Genomic DNA, 19,949 nt, shown 5'->3' on the forward strand with positions numbered 1-19,949 from the left:
CCACTACGGCTGGGGAAACCATGCAGTTTATTAGGCTACAGATGAAATAAGTTATGATGAACTTCACAGGTTGGTGAATGTGCAAGGTGATGAGCTTCATGCTCCTTCATGGTCCTCTGTAGCTCAGCTGGTAGAGCACGGTGCTTGTAACGCCAGGGTAGTGGGTTCGATCCCCGGGACCACCCATACACAAAAATGTATGCACGCATGACTGTAAGTCGCTTTGGATAAAAGCGTCTGCTAAATGGCATATTATTATTATTATTATTTCCAATAAATATCGAGGGTCATATTCTGGTGACATGATGATCGATGCTTGGCTGCCGTTTGACAAATACAAATATTATTGCATAATCCATAATAATCTCATCATGTAGGTAGCCTACCTGCACTTTATCTGCGAGGTGTTGGCTAGAGCGCACGTGCCAATACCGGAGTGGGCATATTTGCTATATAACAGTTTTTGTGACAAAACGATCAGTAGAGATGAAAATGCGATGGAAACCCATCTAACTTGTATTTTTCATCCGGTACATGGGAATTTAACAGCAAAAAAATAATAATGTAATGTGCACTATGTCATCACGCACAGCCTTTTATCCGCAAAAAGTATGTTTGATGGAAACACATCTCTGTTGTGTTTCCATCAAAATATTCAAAAATGCATATTTTTGAATATTTGCATGAAAATCTGTTGCAAATCGGATGGAAACCTAGCTACTTTCAACATGTTTGAACCTCTCCCTCTCTTCTTGTTACAGGTGGGTTTGCCTGAGAGGATTCCACTGCCAAACAGAACTATGATGAGTCGACCGGGGATGATGTCCATGTCCCAACCCGGTGCCCCTTGTCTCCAGGAGGGTCATCAAGAATACCAGGCTGCCCAGGACCTTCACGGTGGTGGGGGAGAAGTTATTGATCCCATCCACAGGCCAGCGATGGGCACGGATAGCAAGAGCACGTTTAATGTCATCACATCAACGGGTGCTAGTGGTACCTTCGCTGCTTCTGTTGTCGGCGAGCCTGTCGACCTCTCCCATGCTGTTAACTCTGTCATTCATGGCCCCCTCCGCTCATATCAGGAGCCAGTGCCAGAGCCCCGACACCAACCCAAGGTGGGTCGGCCCCGCAAGAAGACCCCTGAACGGAACAACAACAGCTTCTCCCCTGTTGCTATGGAAGCTCCTATCAGATTCCGCTCGCCGCGACATGGAGCCCAAAGAAGACAATGGGACGGGCAGGCGGAGGGCCAGGAGCAGGCTGGTCTGTGGCGTAACGACAAGCTCCTCCAACCGCTTTCCTTAGCCCAGAGCAGAAACGGCACCTACCCAGAGAGGCCCAAAGGTCAGGCCCAGGTCCACTTAGGCCCTCAGGATCAAACAGCACTGCACTTCCCCAGTGACTTGTATGCCCATATGAATGGCAATGGTAGAGGCCTCACCTCGGGAAGACTACATTCCAGACACCCCAGCCTGTCCCCTGGTTCTTCCTCTGTCCCACCAGAGGGCCACTTTACCAAGGACTACAGCCACTACAACGAACATCTGAATGGCCAACTCAATGGGCACCTCAATGGGCACCACTACAATGGGCACCTGAACGGGAGCCTGAGCGGCGAGGAGGACCTGAGGCCTGGGGACTCTCCTTCCTCCAGTGAGGGGCTCCTGCTCCACCACAGGCCCAGAACTCAGGCCCACTACCCGGGAGATCTGCTCTGGTGCCAGGGCAAAGGCTTCCCTCCATGGCCAGGCAAAATGGGGAGCGTGGGGCACATGTACTCCCCTGGGATGGTGAATGGCATGCAGGGCAAGGTGAGCTTGTTGTGTACTCGGTGTTTTGGTGTGATCAATTATGATTGGTCACATGACTACATCAGATAAAGAAGTGGCGGTATCCGCCACAATTCCAGCCTCAGTTACAACACAATTTGACATTAAACTGTTGCTGCTACTACTACTGTACACATTACCAGTTTTTTTGATGATGGCAAAATAATGCTTTGTATAAGAGGGGAGTTTAAAAATACGTAGGCACTAGGCATGGCATGTCCCTGAAATATATTATATTCCTCACAAAGAGCATGACAGGGAGAGGGAAGAACTCCCACAGTGTTCTGCATAAAAAAACACCCCAATTCTGCTCTGTGGCACAGTCAAAGGCCTCGGAGACACCAAGGAATTAACATCAGGGTAAAACAGCATAATGGGTTTGACACCTTCCCAGAGGTCATTCTACCACCATTTTCACCTGTCTGTCGACATCCATTGCTTGAATTTATTCACTGCCTACTGTGTTTTGTTAGTTTTATTTTCAGAGCTACTGTTCAGGAACTTCAGTGTGGGAATCCTTGAGGGAATGTACTTTATTAAATTTTTCCTGGAATTACCCATATTATTTAAGCTAACATTGGGGCTAGGTGTTATTTCAGTTTGGTTTCATGCCTAGTTTGACTGTGCAGATAATATACAATAGTGGATGAATTTGCAATACCCACCCCTTTTACAGGCCTGTGTGGACAGCTATTTTAATGAATCTGACCCATTGTGTTGAGTAAATAAAATTAAAAGCAGTTAGGAAGGATAGGACAAGATGCTGCCTCTTTTAATTAGACAATTATTGAATGCTCTTTGTCTTACCTGGTGTTAAAGTAACTTGCAAGTTAGTCATTAGACAATAAAGCTTTATTGAAGTTGAGTCATTATAATTATGAATTGTGAAATAAGTCATTGCTTGCTTTGACCTGAGTCATTCTGCAAACTCATTTAGAACTTCTGTTCTGTGGACAGGGTAATGTAATGTTGGGGCTTTTGGTTTCACTTGGCTGTGTAACTGTGCCTGTTCAGGGAATAATAATGTGCCATTTAGCAGACGCTTTTATCATTTGTGCATACATTTTACGTATGAGTGGTCCCAGGAATCAAACCCACTACCCTGGCGTTAAAAGCGCCATGCTCTACCAACTAATGATCAACAGGTGATGTTTTGGTTTTATTCCCCCGGTGTTTGGTAATGTTGTTTCTACTTGCCTTCAGGTAGAGTCAGAGAAGTTCCAGAGGACACTAACAGAGGATCTGGAGACACTACACAAAGCAAACAAGATAACTAGAAAGTAAATTACCCTAGATGAATATGCTATTATGCTTTATTCTGTCCCTGTACAATGTTTTTATCAGATGAGGGATGAAGATAAAGTAATACAAATATGGTCTCTGCTAAATGACTAAAATGTAAAATGTCTTTCTTACAGTGGTCGAAAATGGAATAACCACCTAGAGGCTGCTATACAGGAGGCTATGTGTGAGCTGGATAAGATGACAGGCAATGTGAGTATTCCGATTCACTGTGATTTGGTTATTGTGTGTCCTGTACACACCTCTTTAGACATGACCTTTGGGTGCCCAAACGTGTGTGAGCCTCTCATTATGTCTACAGTCTATCTAAAGATGGTGTTCCATCACCCCCCCCCCCCCCCCCCCCACCCCCACACATTTCTTTGGTGCACCAGATGTCACAGAGAGACCGACAAGTCAAGACCACTAAACCCAAGAGGAGGAAGATCTCCAGATGACAGTAAATGTGTGGATCCGTTACTTTAGTGTCCTGCTGGGTAGCGGTCCATCTAGCCAATGGGTCTCGTGTAGCCGATGTGGAATCGCTAGCTAGTGTGTGCAATAGTAGCGACCATTGTCTAGTCTGTTGCATCAGCTTGGTACTTAGTCCAACTGGATTAGTGCTACAATCAGAGTCAACACTCCTTCCACCTTGACCACCACCAAGACACTGACAGTGAAGAAAGTACAAGAAAAGATGGAGGAACATAGCTGCAAAATAATAGCTGTGATATATCCACAGCTAGCTTGTCCTTATGGAAAATGAGATTCTACATATAAGGAAATAGTTGGTCCAAATATTTCTGAGGCATTTTAGATTATGCATTATATTCGGTGGTTAATTGTATATATTGTTCAGTATTATCATCGATGAGTCGACTTAATGCTAATTTTCTTATGTACATATGAATACAAAACTATATATGGTTCTCCTAATGTTTTTATTTTTCACAAAACGGTGCGGCCAGAGCTTTCATTTTTCAAAAGAAAAGCAGCAAAAAGGCATTTCTAATACAGATCTATTGAAACATGCTGTTAAGCATTGAACAGCTGAAGGATTATGATGTTGAACTTCAATAGACACTATTCTCATTTGCATGCAGCCAGTAAGGATGATCTTGTCCTGCTGGGAAGGCATATAGAGTGAGTCCCAAGAAAAGGAAATTGGAAGACTTGAAGATAGACCCACCGTATATCCTTTATCTGAATATAGAAGGACATGCAAATACTTTCTCTTTCTCTTACATTTCCTTTTTCTTTGTTCTTGTTTTTGTTTTTGTCCATGTTATCCAAGAAAAGAAAAAGCCATCAAGGGAAGGAGTCTGAAATATGCCTCTAAGTTACATTATTTGTACTCCCAAAGTAAAATGTATTTTCTCTGAATATTTTTGATAAACAGAAGATCTGTGTTATATCTGCAAAATGACTTTGACAGTATGTGTTTGTTCATGTAATTTAAAAAAAAGTTATTGTAAAGTATAAACTAATTTGTGTGGTATACAGTACATGCATTCTGAAACAAAGTATTCAATAGCAACAGTTGTAATATACGGTTCTGCCACTAGTGTTTAACCTACAATTATGTTCATATTTAAATGGTGCAAAAAGTATTAAGCTGTTTATTTTCTCTATCAAATCATTTAATTGAGCATTTCTCTGTGTTTTACCCTTGAATGTGTCATTTCAAGGGTCAAAATGCCTTAATAGTAAGGACTGCACATTTACAGGCCAGAAGAGATCAGTAGTATACTCATTGGTTTCCTTTGCTCTGCAAAGACAGTTTAAACGACCCAAGAAAGTATGAGTGAACTTTGATCCGAGCCTTATATCCAATGCTACAATTCCCAGCTGCCAAAGCTATGCCGTATAACAAGTTAAGACTTTAAGTTTCTATTATTTATCTTTTTAATACTCTATTGAATTAGTGGCCTTCATTTTGTTGATTTTCATTATTTGTGTTGCTTTTGTACTTTATAATTTATTTATGAATCCCATATTTATTTGTAGATATACATTGGTTACTTAGCAATAATACTAATGAGAGTTGTACGCTCTGAAAAGCCTTAGAGTATTATATATTTTTCTCTTAAAACAAATGAACAGCCTATATATGGATAAATATTCTGTCAGTGGTTTATAAATATACATTTATATATTTGTGTTTATTTATGAAGTGTACATTTTTGGACATTCAGTATGTGCATATAGTGTTCTTTTTTTCTCACTTGTGTCAACACTGAGTATACGCCCACGGCCTGAAGAAATTGTAAAATGTTTATTTTAAAATAGTGAACTTCATTTTCTGTACTTAATACCCTGACTCAGGAGGGGCACCTTCTGATTTGATCAGTCTTGTGAAAATCTGAAATTGTAAAACTGAGAAATGTACATGTTTGTCCAATTTGTGGTATTTAACATACAATATCAAGTAATCTGTGTTCAATCCTAACAGAACAACCGGGCATCCTAAAATGTAATAGTTAGGTTACCAAGTGTTAAAACGAGTATGTCATCAACATTATATCCATTTTGTTTATAAATATATAATATTGCACTCTTAATCCTAAAATTGGGGGTATATGAAGAGAGGCCACCGCTAGTCCATGGACAAAGTAAATAGTTTATTTATGTCTTCCATTTCAAACTTTTTGTCCATTGTAGTGATCTTGAGTGATTGTGTTTATATGGAATAAATGTTTTGCCCTCCTTTATTGAAACAAAATATTTTCTAATATCTTTTTTGAATTAGCTATTTATTGAATATGGTTTTAAATGTCCGTTTTATGCTCTTTATTTCAAAACATATGGTAAAGGCTGAGTGGCCCACGTTGTTTTTAATGGTTTTACAGTGGGAAAAGATTTTACATTTTTGTAAAGTATTTTCATTTTAAATATGATATGCATTGTTAGTAATTTGGTAATGTAACCGTCACATAATATGGCACCAACATCAAAGTATATTTTGTACTTGAGGTTCTTCTTCTGTTTTCAGTACATCTTTCTGAATACATAACAGCTGTAGCATTTTCCTTTTCTGCTTCTCCAGCAGAAATGTTTTAAATTTAGATAAGTGTGCCTGAAATTACACACAGTAAAGGTGGCTATTATGCTTTGTTCAAAATCTTTTAATGGTGTTTGTTCGAAAGGGATTTACAAATTTGACAAAGTATTGCATTAATTTTGCAATAAAAAATGTATTCTATCAACTGTGGCTTACGTTGTTATATTGTACATCTGTGTTAGTCTCTTCCAGTCATTGCATCAGATTGTCCCCTTCAAGCTACTAATTTCAACCCACCTACCCTAATTCACCACATATCCAAACACATCTGTATTTTATATTGCCAGTTTAAATGTGGAAGACTAAGGCAATAAAATATTAGATTTTGTTTCAAAAGGATATGTTTTCACACTATTAAGTGAACTGTCAATTATTCGACAACTACCCTCTGCAATTTTGAAATGATTGGCAACATTTGTATTGATCTTAAACCAGATCATGCTGGGCTCAACTGTTGCAAATGACATGGGTACCTGGAATTGGCCTACTTGAAGTTTACTAGTGTTTGGTGTAAGTGAACAATCCCCACAATTATGTTCTACATGTTTTTCAACACAACTTAAACGTAATACTGTACCAGGCAAATATAAAAGTGTGGCGTGTTACATGACTTCTTCATGCATGTTGTATGAGATGCGCGCGCAACACCAGGGCCCATGTTTTTCGGATGTCTCGCGCTGGCTGTCGGGATTGCTCAGGCGCTGTGGACATGTCCGCCATGTTTTTCATGGCACTGGGAGTGGATCACCTGAGAAAAATAGCTTCTAAATCCAGTTAAACTCGACCAGAAATGGCTTTTCGCACTTGATTTCGACAAAATGGGAACCAATGAAGCCTGCTATTGTGAAATCAACCGAGTCCCTTGTGGATTTATACCATTTTTTTGAGCGAATTGTGGCGGGATACATGTTTCCTTCGCGTTCTATGTGAGTGCGATTGGGGCAAACAATGAGTAAACTATCGTTCCGAGCTCGAGCGCTAGACGCCGCCAAACCTCTCCCCATATACCGCAACAAAGACCTTCCAGACCTAAATGACTGCGTTTCGATCAACCGGGCTGTGCCGCAGATGCCTACAGGGATGGAAAAAGAAGAAGAATCGGTAAGAAAACGTTTAAAAATTTAGATATCTTACAATTATTTAATGTGCACGGTAGTGTGATTTGTATTCTTTATGTATTTACGCAACATGTTGTGCGTATGTTTGTGTATTTATGCTGAGGGCCCGTCATCTCACGCTTGTTGCGTAGTAAATCGTAGTATTTACGCCATATATACTCTCATAGCGTAAATAACGAGGTTTGCTTATGAATGGTAGTGCTTTCTTCCACTACTGACGTTAATGATTTTACGTACATTTTCTTGGTGACTTGCGCAATGTTGCGATTGATAACAAACAGGCGTGCGTTGTAGTAAACTAAGCTAACATGCAGTCAGTGCTTTCTCATCCAACCTTGTATATTTCTGAAGTAACTAGTTAGCTAACTAGCTAAACAAAGATAGTCCCTAGCTAGCTAGTTAACTTAGAGGCCAATGAGACTCTTTTCACTAAGAAAGTAACGTTAGCTAACGTACTAAAACTAAGCAGTAGATGTGTGGGTGACAGATAGATAGGAAGCCAAGGCGCCATAAACCAACCATGGCACACTTGTAGACTAATGTAATGTAGCTAGCTACTTCTCTTTGATCATCTGTATTGTTGTTACATCAGTGCAGATGTAGTATTGCCTGCAGTCAAACACCACTGAAATGAGCCCTACACCTTTTCAAGTTGTTTCAGGAGGTTCCATCACCATAATGCTGCAAGTTGGTTTGGTTTGCATGTGCTGCCTATGAACCCATTCCATACAGGGTGTTATTTGCAGACAAAACTGTTTTGTCTGTTGACTGTCTGTACAGCATATGAAAGGCATTCTTGCTGTCATGATACGGAAAAATGCAAACATGGTAGTTTTTGATTGAAGATAAGATGCATGTTAGTAGTGGGCAATTCCAAGGTAACAGAATGCTGCTGAGACTCAGATGTTTCACTTTAAAACGTATGTCAAACAAAAACCAGTGATTGCAAAATTAAACAAACCGTACAATTCTATGCAAAAGGAATACTTAAAAAAATGTCCACAGAACATTTAACAAAAACACATCTACTTGAAGAATTTTTTTTATATTATTATTATAAGAACAGTGCAGATGCAAACTTTGGTAACAGAATGTTTCTGCTGTGATTCTGCTAACAAACTTTGCATTGGTTATTGTTTGACATCTTGAGTCTCAGCATCATTCTGTTACCATGGAATTGCCCTAGTAGGTTTGTACTATTAAGTAAACACATTGATCAAGCTCTCTGCTCACTGTCTTTTTACCTATTCTCTCCCTTACTCCCTCTCTCTCTTCCTCTTGCTCTCTAATACACTCTCTCTTTTTGTCTGAATTGTGCCAATACAGGTTTTCTAAAAATGTCAATCTTTCTTTCCCTCAGGAGCACCATCTCCAGAGGGCCATCTCTGCTCAGTCCGTTTTCAGGGAGAAGAAGGAGAACATGGTCATCCCGGTGCCGGAGGCGGAGAGCAACATCACTTACTACGACCGTCTCTATAAAGGAGAGCTCAGGATCCCCAAACAGCTCTTCCACATCCAGCGTGAGTAGCATTTATTGGCAGCAGCTTCTGTAGGCTACTCCCCTCCGATCCAACTCTCACACACATATTCACTCAGAGGACAAATATTGACAAGCTATCAAATGGTTTCTGAAATGTCACGTGCCAAACCTGGATAGTGAATCTTTGGCCAGCCCATCAAGCTAGCACATCTTTGTCTGTCTGTCTGTCAGCCGAGGTTGTAGAGCAGGGGCAACCAAACTGGGACGACGTCAGAAGGTTCCAATATATAATGTATTTATATATTTTTCGAACTTAGTCGGGTTTTCAACTTACTGTTGAGAGTTAGAAAAGTAGAATACACAAGGTGCAATATCTACATTTGGTAGTGCATCTGCAGTTTTCCACTTGTTATGTCAGTCACTGACAGTCAGTCAATTAGCCCATGTCAGCTAAAAACAAATGTCATTGCTAGATAAGGTAGTCTGGCCAGCTATCTAAACCTTGTAGTAATCATCACCAAATTACCTACCAGGCACGTAGGGCATGTGCTCACGTCCAGGGGCCCCCATTGATCTTGTTAGTCACTCTCACTCAGATATCATGTGAACATGGCATAAGTCATGGCAAAATGTGTAGAATTGCAGGAAATTAGCTTTAAAACAGCAAAAGTTGATCTCCGCCCAATGGTAAAATGTGTAGAATGGAAGGAAAATACCAGGTGAAACTGAAAAAAAATGATCCACTACCAAGAGGGGGTGCACTAAAATGTTTTGCCCGTGAGGTGCAGATCTGGGGAAAGGTACCAAAATATGTCTGCCGCATTGAAGGTCTCCAAGAACACAGTGGCCTCCATCATTCTTAAATGGAAGAAGTTTGGAACCACCAAGACTCGTCCTAGAGCTGGCCGCTAAGCTAAACTGAGGAATCGGGGGAGAAGGGCCTTGGTCAGAGAGGTGACCTAGAACCTGATGGTCACTCTGACAGAGCTCCAGACTTCCTCTGTGGAGATGGGAGAACCTTCCAGAAGGACATCCATCTCTGCAGCACTTCACCAATCAGGCCTTGATGGTAGAGTGGCCAGAAGGAAGCCACTCCTCAGTAAAAGGCACATGACAGACCTCTTGGAGTTTGCCAAAAGGCACATAAATGACTCTGTCCATGAGAAACAAGATTATCAGGTCTGATGAAACCAAGATTGAACTCTTTGGCCTGAATGCCAAACGTCACGTCTGGAGGAAACCAGGCACCGCTCATCACCTAGCCAATACCTTCCTTACAGTAAAGCATGGTGTTGGCAGCATCATACCGTGGGGATGTTTTTCAGCGGCAGGGACTGGGAGACTAGTCAGGATTGAGGGAAAGATGAACGGATCAAGGTACAGAGAGATCCTTGATGAAAACCTCAGACTGGGGCGACTGTTCACCTTCCAACAGGACAACGACCCTAAGCACACAGCCAAGACAACGCAGGATTGGCCTCGGGACAAGTCTCTGAATGTCCTTGAGTGGCCCAGCCAGAACCCAGACTTGAACCCAATCGAACATCTCTGGAGAGACCTGAAAATAGCTGTGCAGCGACGCTCCCCATCCAAACTGACAGAGCTTGAGAGGATCTGCAGAGAAGAATGGGAGAAACTCCCCAAATACAGGTGTGCCAAGCTTGTAGCGTCATACCCAAGAAGACTCAAGGCCGTAATCGCTGCCAAAGGTGCTTCAACAAAGTACTGCGTAAAGGGTCTGCATACTTATATATTTCAATTTGATTTATTTTTTAATACATTTGCGGATATTGTGTGTACATTGATGAGGAAAAACTATTTAATCTATTTTAGAATAAGGCTGTAACGTAACAATGAAGGGGTCTGAATACTTTCCGAATGCACTGCAAATGGCTAGAATTTGATTTTGAAGTGTGATTTTATGATCACTTAAAAGCCCTTGTTTCAAGACTAAAAAGCTGTTGTTTACCTTTTTAAAAATATTTGTAAATGCATCATGTCTATTTGTTCGGGCCGCAGCACACCACTCAGATTTTTTTCTGTCTCACCAAGCCCAAAAGTTTGAGCACCCCTGTTATAGAGCAATTGATGTAAATTGTTACAATCACTTTCACAAGATGAAATCTGTCCTCAGCCAACCAGCTGTAATTGGTTAGAGGCCATACACTTAATTAATTTGCACCAAGAATACCTTTTTGCTGACCTAATCTGATCCTCTCTTCCTCTTCTCATAGCCCTGGGTCTGGATAATGAGAAGCCAGACTATGACATGGACTCAGAGGATGAGACCCTCCTCAACAGGCTCAACCGCAAGATGGAGATCAAACCCATACAGTTTGAGACCATGGTGGACAGGTTGGAGAAAGCCAGCGCAAACCAGGTAACATAACACCCTCCATCTAGACCAGCAGCAATTGTGTTATCAAGAGAGCTTCTCTGTGCTAATAGAAGATTGACCGTTTTAGTGCCAGAGGACCTGGATGGAATGTTGCTTTAAGAGGCTTTGCTCTGGAAAATAATCAAAGGAAACACTGTAATAAATGAAACTTCCTTCTCCGTTTGCTCACAGCTGGTCACTATCACAGAGGCCAAACTGCTACTGAATGAGGATGACTACCTCCTGAAGTCAGTGTACGACTACTGGGTGAGAAAGAGGAGGAACTGCCAGGGCCCGTCGCTCATCCCCCTCATCAAGCAGGAGAAGAGAGACGGCTCCACCAACAACGACGCCTACGTGGCCTTCAGACGGCGCACAGAGAAGATGCAGACCAGGAAGGTGAGAAAGGAGAATCACATGGCTTGGTCTCCTCACACTTCGATTAGATGCAGTTTCAGTATCGGGCAATAATTGTCTATTCTTTCAAGGTTTGGAGCCTTGCACAATTTCATTTATCGTTGTTTGTGTTGCAAGTAATTTGTTTCATGTTAGCTACATTTACATTTTTGTCATTTAGCAGACGCTCTTATCCAGAGTGACTTACAGGCGCATTTCTGGTTAAGTGCCTTGCTCAAGGGCACAACGACAGATTTTCACCTAGTCAGCCCGGGGATTCGATTCAGTGACCTTTCGGTTACTGGCCCAATGCTCTTAACTGCTATACGCTCCATTGATGTGCTCTCCAAGCATTTTCATGAATATCTCTGTACCCTAACTCAGTCAGGATCTCTGCAGACCTGCTAACCTGCATGCATTTTGTATACCATGCATGCACTTTGAGGTCAAAGTACGCTAGTATGAAAAACTACCCATAAATAGGCTTTGAGTTGGCACATTGTGGAGCTGAGCCAGTCAGAGGACTTGGGCGAGTCGTAGTACTATTTTCCTCCCTCGAGCTGCTCTCCACTTCGTCTGTTGATACCACTGATGTGTGAGGAAAAAGGGTAGGGGAAATGGATAAGGAACCGTTTGCTAAATACATGTTCCAAAATTGTATGTGTTGGTCAAGCACAACCACTATTATTTCATTGTTAGCTCCTTAGCTAATGCGACGAAGGTAGTTAGCTACATCGTTTAGTCAACTAAGGGAGAACACTTTCTTGCCCGCTAGCTTTGATCTACGCAACGGTAGTAGGCGCGAGCGCATTGACGAACAAGGAAGCGTGCAGTGTTGCGGTAGTTCATTGTGTGTCACTGCGTGCATGGAAAAACCAAAACAGACATGGCAGAGAGCTGTTCCACTAAAACCGTCCTTCACGGAAAGTTATTTTAGACTGTTAAAGATTAGTAGGCCTGTCTTAATTAATCAGCTCTTGATCTGTCCTCTTGATATAGCTGCTTGTCAACAGTACTAGGCTGCTAGTGATGTGATAATAGTCAGTTCACCAATGACAACAAAACATTTTGAATGATTGGTAGCCTAGTAGTCTGACCTAACCTGATGGATTTGGTCAGGGATGGAGATCTGAAACAAGCTTATATAGGCCTAGACTACTACATTGCATACAGTAATTGAATTATTCTGAATTTTCTCCTCAAATAAAATTAGAGGCCAGTTTACAGGCCAGTTTACATTTTCACTAGACTATCCACAAAAATACACCTATTAATTAGAATAATCATTACCCCTAAATTTCACCTAGAAAAAAGTGTAATTGAGACCACATCAACTTAATTTATGATGAAATACAATACTTCTGTGTTGGCTACATTGTTTTATATAATTTAAGACTCTAGGTTTCAGGAAATGGCAGTTACAGGTTTTTCAAAAATACAAAATGCTCCAACTTCCTGAGCGGGATGTTGACTGACACCCTCCAGACCTCCCCCCTACCCTACCTTAGGCCTACATCAGCACCACCTTGTCATAAAATCCTAGGGAGAGCCCTGATTGTACATTTAAACGTATTTCTACTTAGCTATTGAAGAGCAGCCAATTACCAAGTACCCATAAGTCTATAGCCTACCACTCCTACTGAGGCAGTCTTTTGCCAACCTCATCATTAGGCTGAAATCATTAAGCAGTGTCTTGTCTGCCGGTGTTGCCGCCGCGCTGAAGTGGTACTCTTAAAAATTATTTATGTTTGGCAAGTCTGCCTCTGTGTCGGCTTGATGATCCTGAGGGTTAGTATAGTTGTTTGACCGTGTCGCTCTCTTGTTCAGAACCGTAAGAATGACGAGGCGTCCTATGAGAAGATGCTGAAGCTCCGGAGGGAGTTCAGCCGCACGGTCACCATCCTGGAGATGATCAAGAGGAGGGAGAAGAGCAAGAGAGAGCTGCTGCACCTCACACTGGAGGTGGTGGAGAAAAGGTGAGCCTTAAAAGCATTGAGGGGTTAGAGGGATGGTAGCCGGTGTGTGTGAGATTGTGTGCCCTATTAGTGCCTTGTTTCTCACAGTGTGTGTGATTGTAGCCGGTGCCTTATTAGTGTTGCATGGTGTAACCCAGCAGGGCTTTCTGTGTCAGAGCAGAGCAGACTAGAGGTCATGCTGAGTGATATATTGCAGTTCTCACTTAGTTTCTAACACTGTAACACACTTCTTCTAGTCCTGGTTCTAAAAGAGAACATCTTCTTTCAGCCTGTCCTTACATGTTGTTGATGAATACTGTCAGTCAATATGAATGATGGACAAATTACTACAAATTGCTGCCTTTTTTCCTCCCTTCCCCCCTTCTGTCTTTTTTACCCTGTATATTGAATTAATGAATGTGTTCCTATTATTTGTGTTTTGTTTCCATGTAGATGTCAGATGGGTGACTTTACGGGTGAAGTCCTCAGTGAGGTGACGGCCCCTCTGGCTGAGAAACCCATCTACACTGCTCCAATCATTCTAACCAACGGGAACCGCCATAACCATAAAGCTGAGGTCAAAATCAAGGTAATATATGGGCTTCTATTGTCCATAATATTACCTCTTTCCTTTTACCTGATGTTTTTACAATTGACAATAAAGCAGTTCAGAAGAGGGGATGCTGCAGGATGCACCGGCAGCACACTGATTTACATTTCAAGAAATTAAATGATTCACATGCAGCAATGACCTCTTTTCACTCTGAACATTTGACCATGAATAAATCTTGTCTGTCTGGCTCTTGACTTCACAATATCTAATTCCACACTTTCCCTTTCAGGCGCACAAGTCAGGTAGTCTCCAGCACCATAGGCACCACCACGTCTCGGTGAAGGACGAGGATCCCTTTGACTTTGTCAGACCAAAGAAGAAGTACACCAGGCGGGACCCCCTGTGCCGCCCTGGCAGGCCCACCAAGCGCCAGCACATCGTTAACAAGGCCGATATCAAACAGTATGACTTCCACAGCTCTGGAGAGGAGGAGGAGGAGGAGGACTACCCACTGGTCAGTACCTCTGAGAACAGGGTTCTGATGATGACAATATCATGGTGGAGAAGTTCATACATTATGTCATATTTGGTTTGTGAGCAAGTATGTATTTTAAAGTCTTGTTTTTTTGGCCTCTTTCAGTCGCCGCCATCAGAACCAGACGAGGAGAACGATCCAGATGGAGCATTTGCCTTCAGAAGGAAAGCAGGCTGTCATTACCTTGCTGTGAGTCTCACTGCAATCAGAAGTGCAATTGAAGTATATTCTCTCACATTCAGTTCCGATTCCACACATTATTACAGGGGCACGTTAGCTTTCAGAAATGTTGAAAATGCAGACCATCCAAGAATCTGTGTTTTTAAACCATTTTCATCTGCGTTTTATACCATTTCACCTGCGTTTTATATTGAAAGTCAGCACTGGCTGCGTCTGAATACCCATATTAGCATACATACTTAAACTGCATACTATGTGCTCATCGCCACATACTATTTAGCACGTACCGTTGAGTAGAAAATATGCAGTATGCCGCAACGCAGAAGCGATTCCTGTCTGGCTGAGTAGGTGGGGCGTGGCGTGTGTGGGTGGGTTTTCCCAAATTCAACAGACATGCATCACATTAACCAGCCTGATAATAGCTAATTTCTAATTCGATTTTCTCTCAACTCTGAATAGAATAGGAATGGAGTTATAGGCCTATTTAGGCTGGTTACAGGCAGACTATCACATTCGGCCTATACCGTAGCCCATTTATCCTATTTAAAAAGGACTGAAGACAGAAACAGATCATTTGGTTCCATTTCAACATATTTATTAGTGGAAACCAAAGTGCTGTAACATATAGAAATTAATTAAAATAGCCTAGTACACACCAAAACTTTTCAAATGTTCAAATCAAATGGCTAAAGTGAGAAGTGCAGCTGAAGCACAAAATTAGTCCTTTTACGTTCATGATTTGGAGCAAACCCTGACTGAAGCCGTGCAGAATTTCAATAAGAAACATTTTAGATCTGCGTTTACAAGGTGCAGCAATATATTTTTATTTCCTTTTTTACATGAAAAACGCAAAGTCCTGCGTTAACGCAGCCCCTGTTATTAATCTGTGACAATATTGTGGTATTGGGTCTAGTCTGTGGGTAAGGTGGTATTTGGTCCTTTCTGTATGGTACTGTGCTGTAGGTAGCTAAATGAGTAACTGTTTCCTCTGCCTGTCTTTGCAGCCCTGTGTGGACCAGAGCTCTGGGCTCCTGTGGGATCACCCTGAGCTGGCAGGGCTGGATGCTCTTCGGCATCGTCACTCCCTTACCGCCCTCTCTGTACCCCAACGCTGTGTGGGACTGGCACGCAGGAGGGTGGGCCGAGGTGGCAGGTAACCAACTCCTCTTATCATCCACCTCTCAATATCTCCTTTTTGGTTATGTATTCTGTTGATTTATTAAGGGCCAATGATACACATGAACTCACATTGTGATTTCTCTAAATGAAATGTGCTTGGATTGTCACTAAGATTCCACAAATTCCCCCTCTTCTCAGGATCCTGTTGGATCGGGCTTCATCAGACCTGGACGGCGCATTAAAGAAGCTGGACTCAGCCGTCTTCACATCCTCCCCCTTCACCAGGCCTTGGGCTCCAGACCTTACTGATCCCCGGCCCTCCTCACAGAACCACAGAACTATGCCTGGCTCTGCCTCCTCACTGGCAGACATCGTGAGCAACATCCAGACCCTGAGGTGGCGCTGTTTCAGACCTAGGCCCACCCAGGGTGACGGCAGTGGGGACGGGAGGATGGGCAGACCTTCCGTGGATACCAGGTTGTCTGGAGGGCTGTTGGTTCACTCCAAGAACAGTGGCTCAGGTGAGTTCCTCCTCAACCCCACCCCATGGTGATTCTAAAGTCCACCCCTCCGTTTCTATCTCTCAACGGCCTTTGCATTTATATGTTGGAACCAAGCCGCTCCCAAACGTCATTTAACTGTATAGGCCTAGTTTCCATGTTGGCTATATTTTTTAAGGATGCTGCTTGCTGAACACATTTGGTTCTCCATTGAAAATAGGCAGGTCAGATGGGATTTGTTTGGATTTGGTTTTCTTTTTCCTCGTCAGCCCCCTGGTTGCAGGCTGTCGTCATGTTTCTCTGCAGTAACTGTTCTTTCTCAGAACTGTCAGCAAGGGTTGATTCATAACTCCCAGTCAGACATGATTTGTGTAGGGAAGTGGAAAGGCTGCCACTGAACTGTAGACTGCTAGGGGGGGTTGCACTTCAAGGAACTTCCAGTCAATCAGTTGTGGCCTCCACTCACTCCTAGCTGCATTTTCTGGAATAGCTCCACTATGACCCCTAGTGTTAGGGAGTGGTAACCCAGGCAGTCTTCATCTCCTCGCCGTATCTTCCTACCTTCAAAGATTACTACAGTTCTCCATCTGCTCATCTTCCCTCCCTCTTTGCTGTGTACACTCCCCCTCTCTGTCTCTCTTTCTCTCTCTTTCTGTCACTGTGTCTTTCCCTGTCTGATGGTCTTCTCCCTGTTCTCCTATACTGACAGGTGGTATCACAGAGGAGCAGTACCAGACTCATCAGCAGGCTCTGGCCCAGATGCAGAAACAGCAGCTGGCTCAACTGCAGCTGAAAGCTCCTCCTCCCCAGCAGCATTCCCCACTGCCAGAGCGACAAAACACACAAGTACACACACCATCTTTCACCTCTTCAAAGATAACTATATACTATATATGTTGATATGTTGGTAGGCTTCAAACAGCTCAGCGCATGTTTTGATGTCTGTTATGGCAGTGTTGTTATGTTCTAAAGACTGTCCTAATATTGTGTTGTAGACTTCTGGCTCCGCTGATTGCATCATATCAAAGACTCTGGACTCGGCTAGTGCCCATTTTGCGGCATCAGCTGTGATCAGTGCTCCAGGCCAGGTCAACAATGAGAACAAACCACACAATACCAGCGTCAACGGGGTCGTCCAGCCTTCAGGTGAGCTTCGGATGAACATGTAGTCTAGATTATAACATGTCATACATTTTAATTCTCTCAGATATTCTATTATAGTTGGATACCATAGTGGGATTGAGGCATTGGTAAACTATTGGAGGATTGAAAACAGACTTGTTGGGTTGTTTCTGATCAGGGGATGCTAAATGACCACCCCACCTCATTAATTTACTTGTAAGGTATGTGCTTATTCAGGTAATAGGCCTACTCAGGTTTGACGGTGTCATATCACCTCTCCTGCAGGGACCTCCAGACCTTTTCACTCCACCAGCACATCCCAGAGTGGCACAGGGTTGGACAGGTCAGGTCTTACCTCCTCCAGCGGAGGCCCTCTGCTACCTGCCCACGCCACCTCCTCCTCGCCCCAGTCTCTGCCCAACCATCGGGGCCACGGCAGTGCTGTCTCTCCTGCCCACCACCACCACAACGCCAGACCCTCTGCCCCCTCGCCGTCTGCCTTAAAGCTGGCCACCGTGGCTGCCAGTAGCCTGGACCGCGTGGCCATGGTGACGCCCGCCTCTGCCATCAGCAGCATGGCCAGGTAAGACCAGAATACATTTCAGTTGTATATATTTTAGTATGTCCGTAACTTCTGCCTCATCAGCACACATAATATATCTCCGTATGTCCATAACTTCTGACCTGTCCAGCAATTACTATAATAATAATAATATAATATGCCATTTAGCAGACGCTTTTATCCAAAGCAACTTACAGTCATGTGTGCATAAATGTTTACATATGGGTGGTCCCGGGGATCGAACCCACTACCCTGGCATTACAAGTGCCATGCTCTACCAATTGAGCTACAGAGGACCACGATTACTAGATTCTTCATTTCTTGTTCTTTCATTTAGAATGGCTGATATACATCACTTTTGTTTTCATTTTCCAGGCATACGTATTTGCTATGTATCTGAATAATTAATTACTATATTTATTCATTTTTGTAGGGATAATCACGAACCTGAGAGACTTGCATTGAACGGCATATCAGAGACCACAGTACCAATGGAGGTGACATAACCCCCTCCCTTCCTCCTCCCTCATCCCCATTCTGCTTAGACCGGTGAATGTGACAAACGGAACACAAGCTCCAGCCGCAGCCACAAGAGGGCAAGTGTATACAAGGACCTATACAGAATCGAGCATATCAAAATATTATAACAAGTGTCAATATTATAAATGTACATTTTGTAAATTGGGAATATCACTACCTTGTAAGATAGTATATTTGTATCATTAGTATGTTTATTTTTTTCTGTTATGTGAATTCTAGCTAATTTGTCATCATGCCTTTGCACTTGAAAAATGCAAACAATATAGTACATGTCAAAATGCAAAAACCATTTGTGTTGGGATCATGAGAATGAACCACGGATCCTCTATCACTTGTTTTCACTATTTATTTTGCAATGTTTACATTTTTGTATCTAAAGAGAAAACAAATCAGCAAAATATGTTTGCGAAATATGGACATCAGTCTTGCTAGCATATTTGGTTCTTGTGCTTTTTTTTCTAACGATGGAAAAATGAGCCTGATTTTTGATTTGGTTTCACAAATTGAATAGTTATGGTCTTTTTGTAAGTAGATTAATAGTGGCATTTTTTCCCCCCTTCAGGCAAGTATTTTCTGTTACTTTGTCAGTTGTAACAGGAATTGATTTGTCTTTTTAATTTTTTATTCTGTTTTCTTTTCCTTTTTCATTCGATGCAGAATTTTCCAAAAGCAATGAGGAAATCTTAAAAATGAGCCATTCGCCATACAAACCTATTTATTTACATTTAAATCAAAATGACAAATAAATGCATCCTAAAATCAATCTGCAGATGTAAAGCAGGAAAACATTTTTTATAATATATTTGCCTTTTTAAACGGGTAGGGAGTTTAAGCCAATTAACAGTACACATGAATCTAACCATTCTATCTGTAATGTATTGCGTTGTATAATCTTGCACATTACTTGGCAACTCTGTTGAACGACTACCCCTTTGGATTGGGCGGTGCACATCAATATTTTGGGGTATTTTTTTTCTCCTTTGGTCAAGGGGCAAGTAACATGTTGAAACGATGTCTGATGGTCAGTGATTGACCTCCTGTAGATTAGTGTAGTTGATGTAGTGAATTCCTGTACATGTATTAGAAACCTGTTTAGATAATAATTAGTAATGCCTAGTGTTCATGCACTATTTCTTCAGACATACATTTTTCCCTGTTACTTGTTCTTGGAGTGTTTCAGAAAAAAATGCTGGGAAATAAATAAATATAACTATACATATCAGTATAACAACTCTCTTTCATCTGGTTTAAGCCATTTCTTCACCACTTCTTTGACAGTGAGTTATGTATTTAGCCTTGAGTGAGGTTTTATTGTGGCTCAGGAAAGTTATTGTACGCTAC

The 19,949-nt window shown here is 42.2% G+C and overlaps 2 protein-coding genes across 2 annotated transcripts in view; both read left to right on the forward strand.

Moving 5' to 3' along the window:
* The window catches only part of LOC311143607 (methyl-CpG-binding domain protein 5-like), a 52,653-nt gene extending 46,337 nt beyond the window's left edge, over positions 1-6,316 (forward strand). Inside the window, exons 7-10 of the mRNA XM_084179460.1 lie at positions 762-1,811; positions 3,033-3,109; positions 3,248-3,323; positions 3,506-6,316. Of these exons, the coding sequence (XP_084035586.1) occupies positions 762-1,811; positions 3,033-3,109; positions 3,248-3,323; positions 3,506-3,568 (1,266 nt within the window). The 3' untranslated portion in view covers positions 3,569-6,316. The remainder of the gene's footprint in view (positions 1-761; positions 1,812-3,032; positions 3,110-3,247; positions 3,324-3,505) is intronic.
* A 572-nt stretch (positions 6,317-6,888) lies between these two features.
* Positions 6,889-19,827, forward strand: LOC311143609 (enhancer of polycomb homolog 2-like). The gene is made up of 14 exons (XM_084179462.1): positions 6,889-7,272; positions 8,650-8,809; positions 11,004-11,149; positions 11,339-11,545; positions 13,370-13,518; positions 13,951-14,086; positions 14,340-14,564; positions 14,691-14,774; positions 15,770-15,918; positions 16,083-16,405; positions 17,094-17,230; positions 17,380-17,530; positions 17,792-18,089; positions 18,502-19,827. Exons 1-14 carry the CDS (start codon positions 7,120-7,122, stop codon positions 18,572-18,574), a joined length of 2,391 nt encoding a protein of 796 aa, XP_084035588.1. The 5' UTR covers positions 6,889-7,119; the 3' UTR covers positions 18,575-19,827.
* Positions 19,828-19,949: the final 122 nt, after the last annotated feature.

The sequence above is a fragment of the Coregonus lavaretus genome (assembly GCF_964263955.1).
Source record: "Coregonus lavaretus genome assembly, chromosome: 16".
NCBI lineage: Eukaryota > Metazoa > Chordata > Actinopteri > Salmoniformes > Salmonidae > Coregonus > Coregonus lavaretus.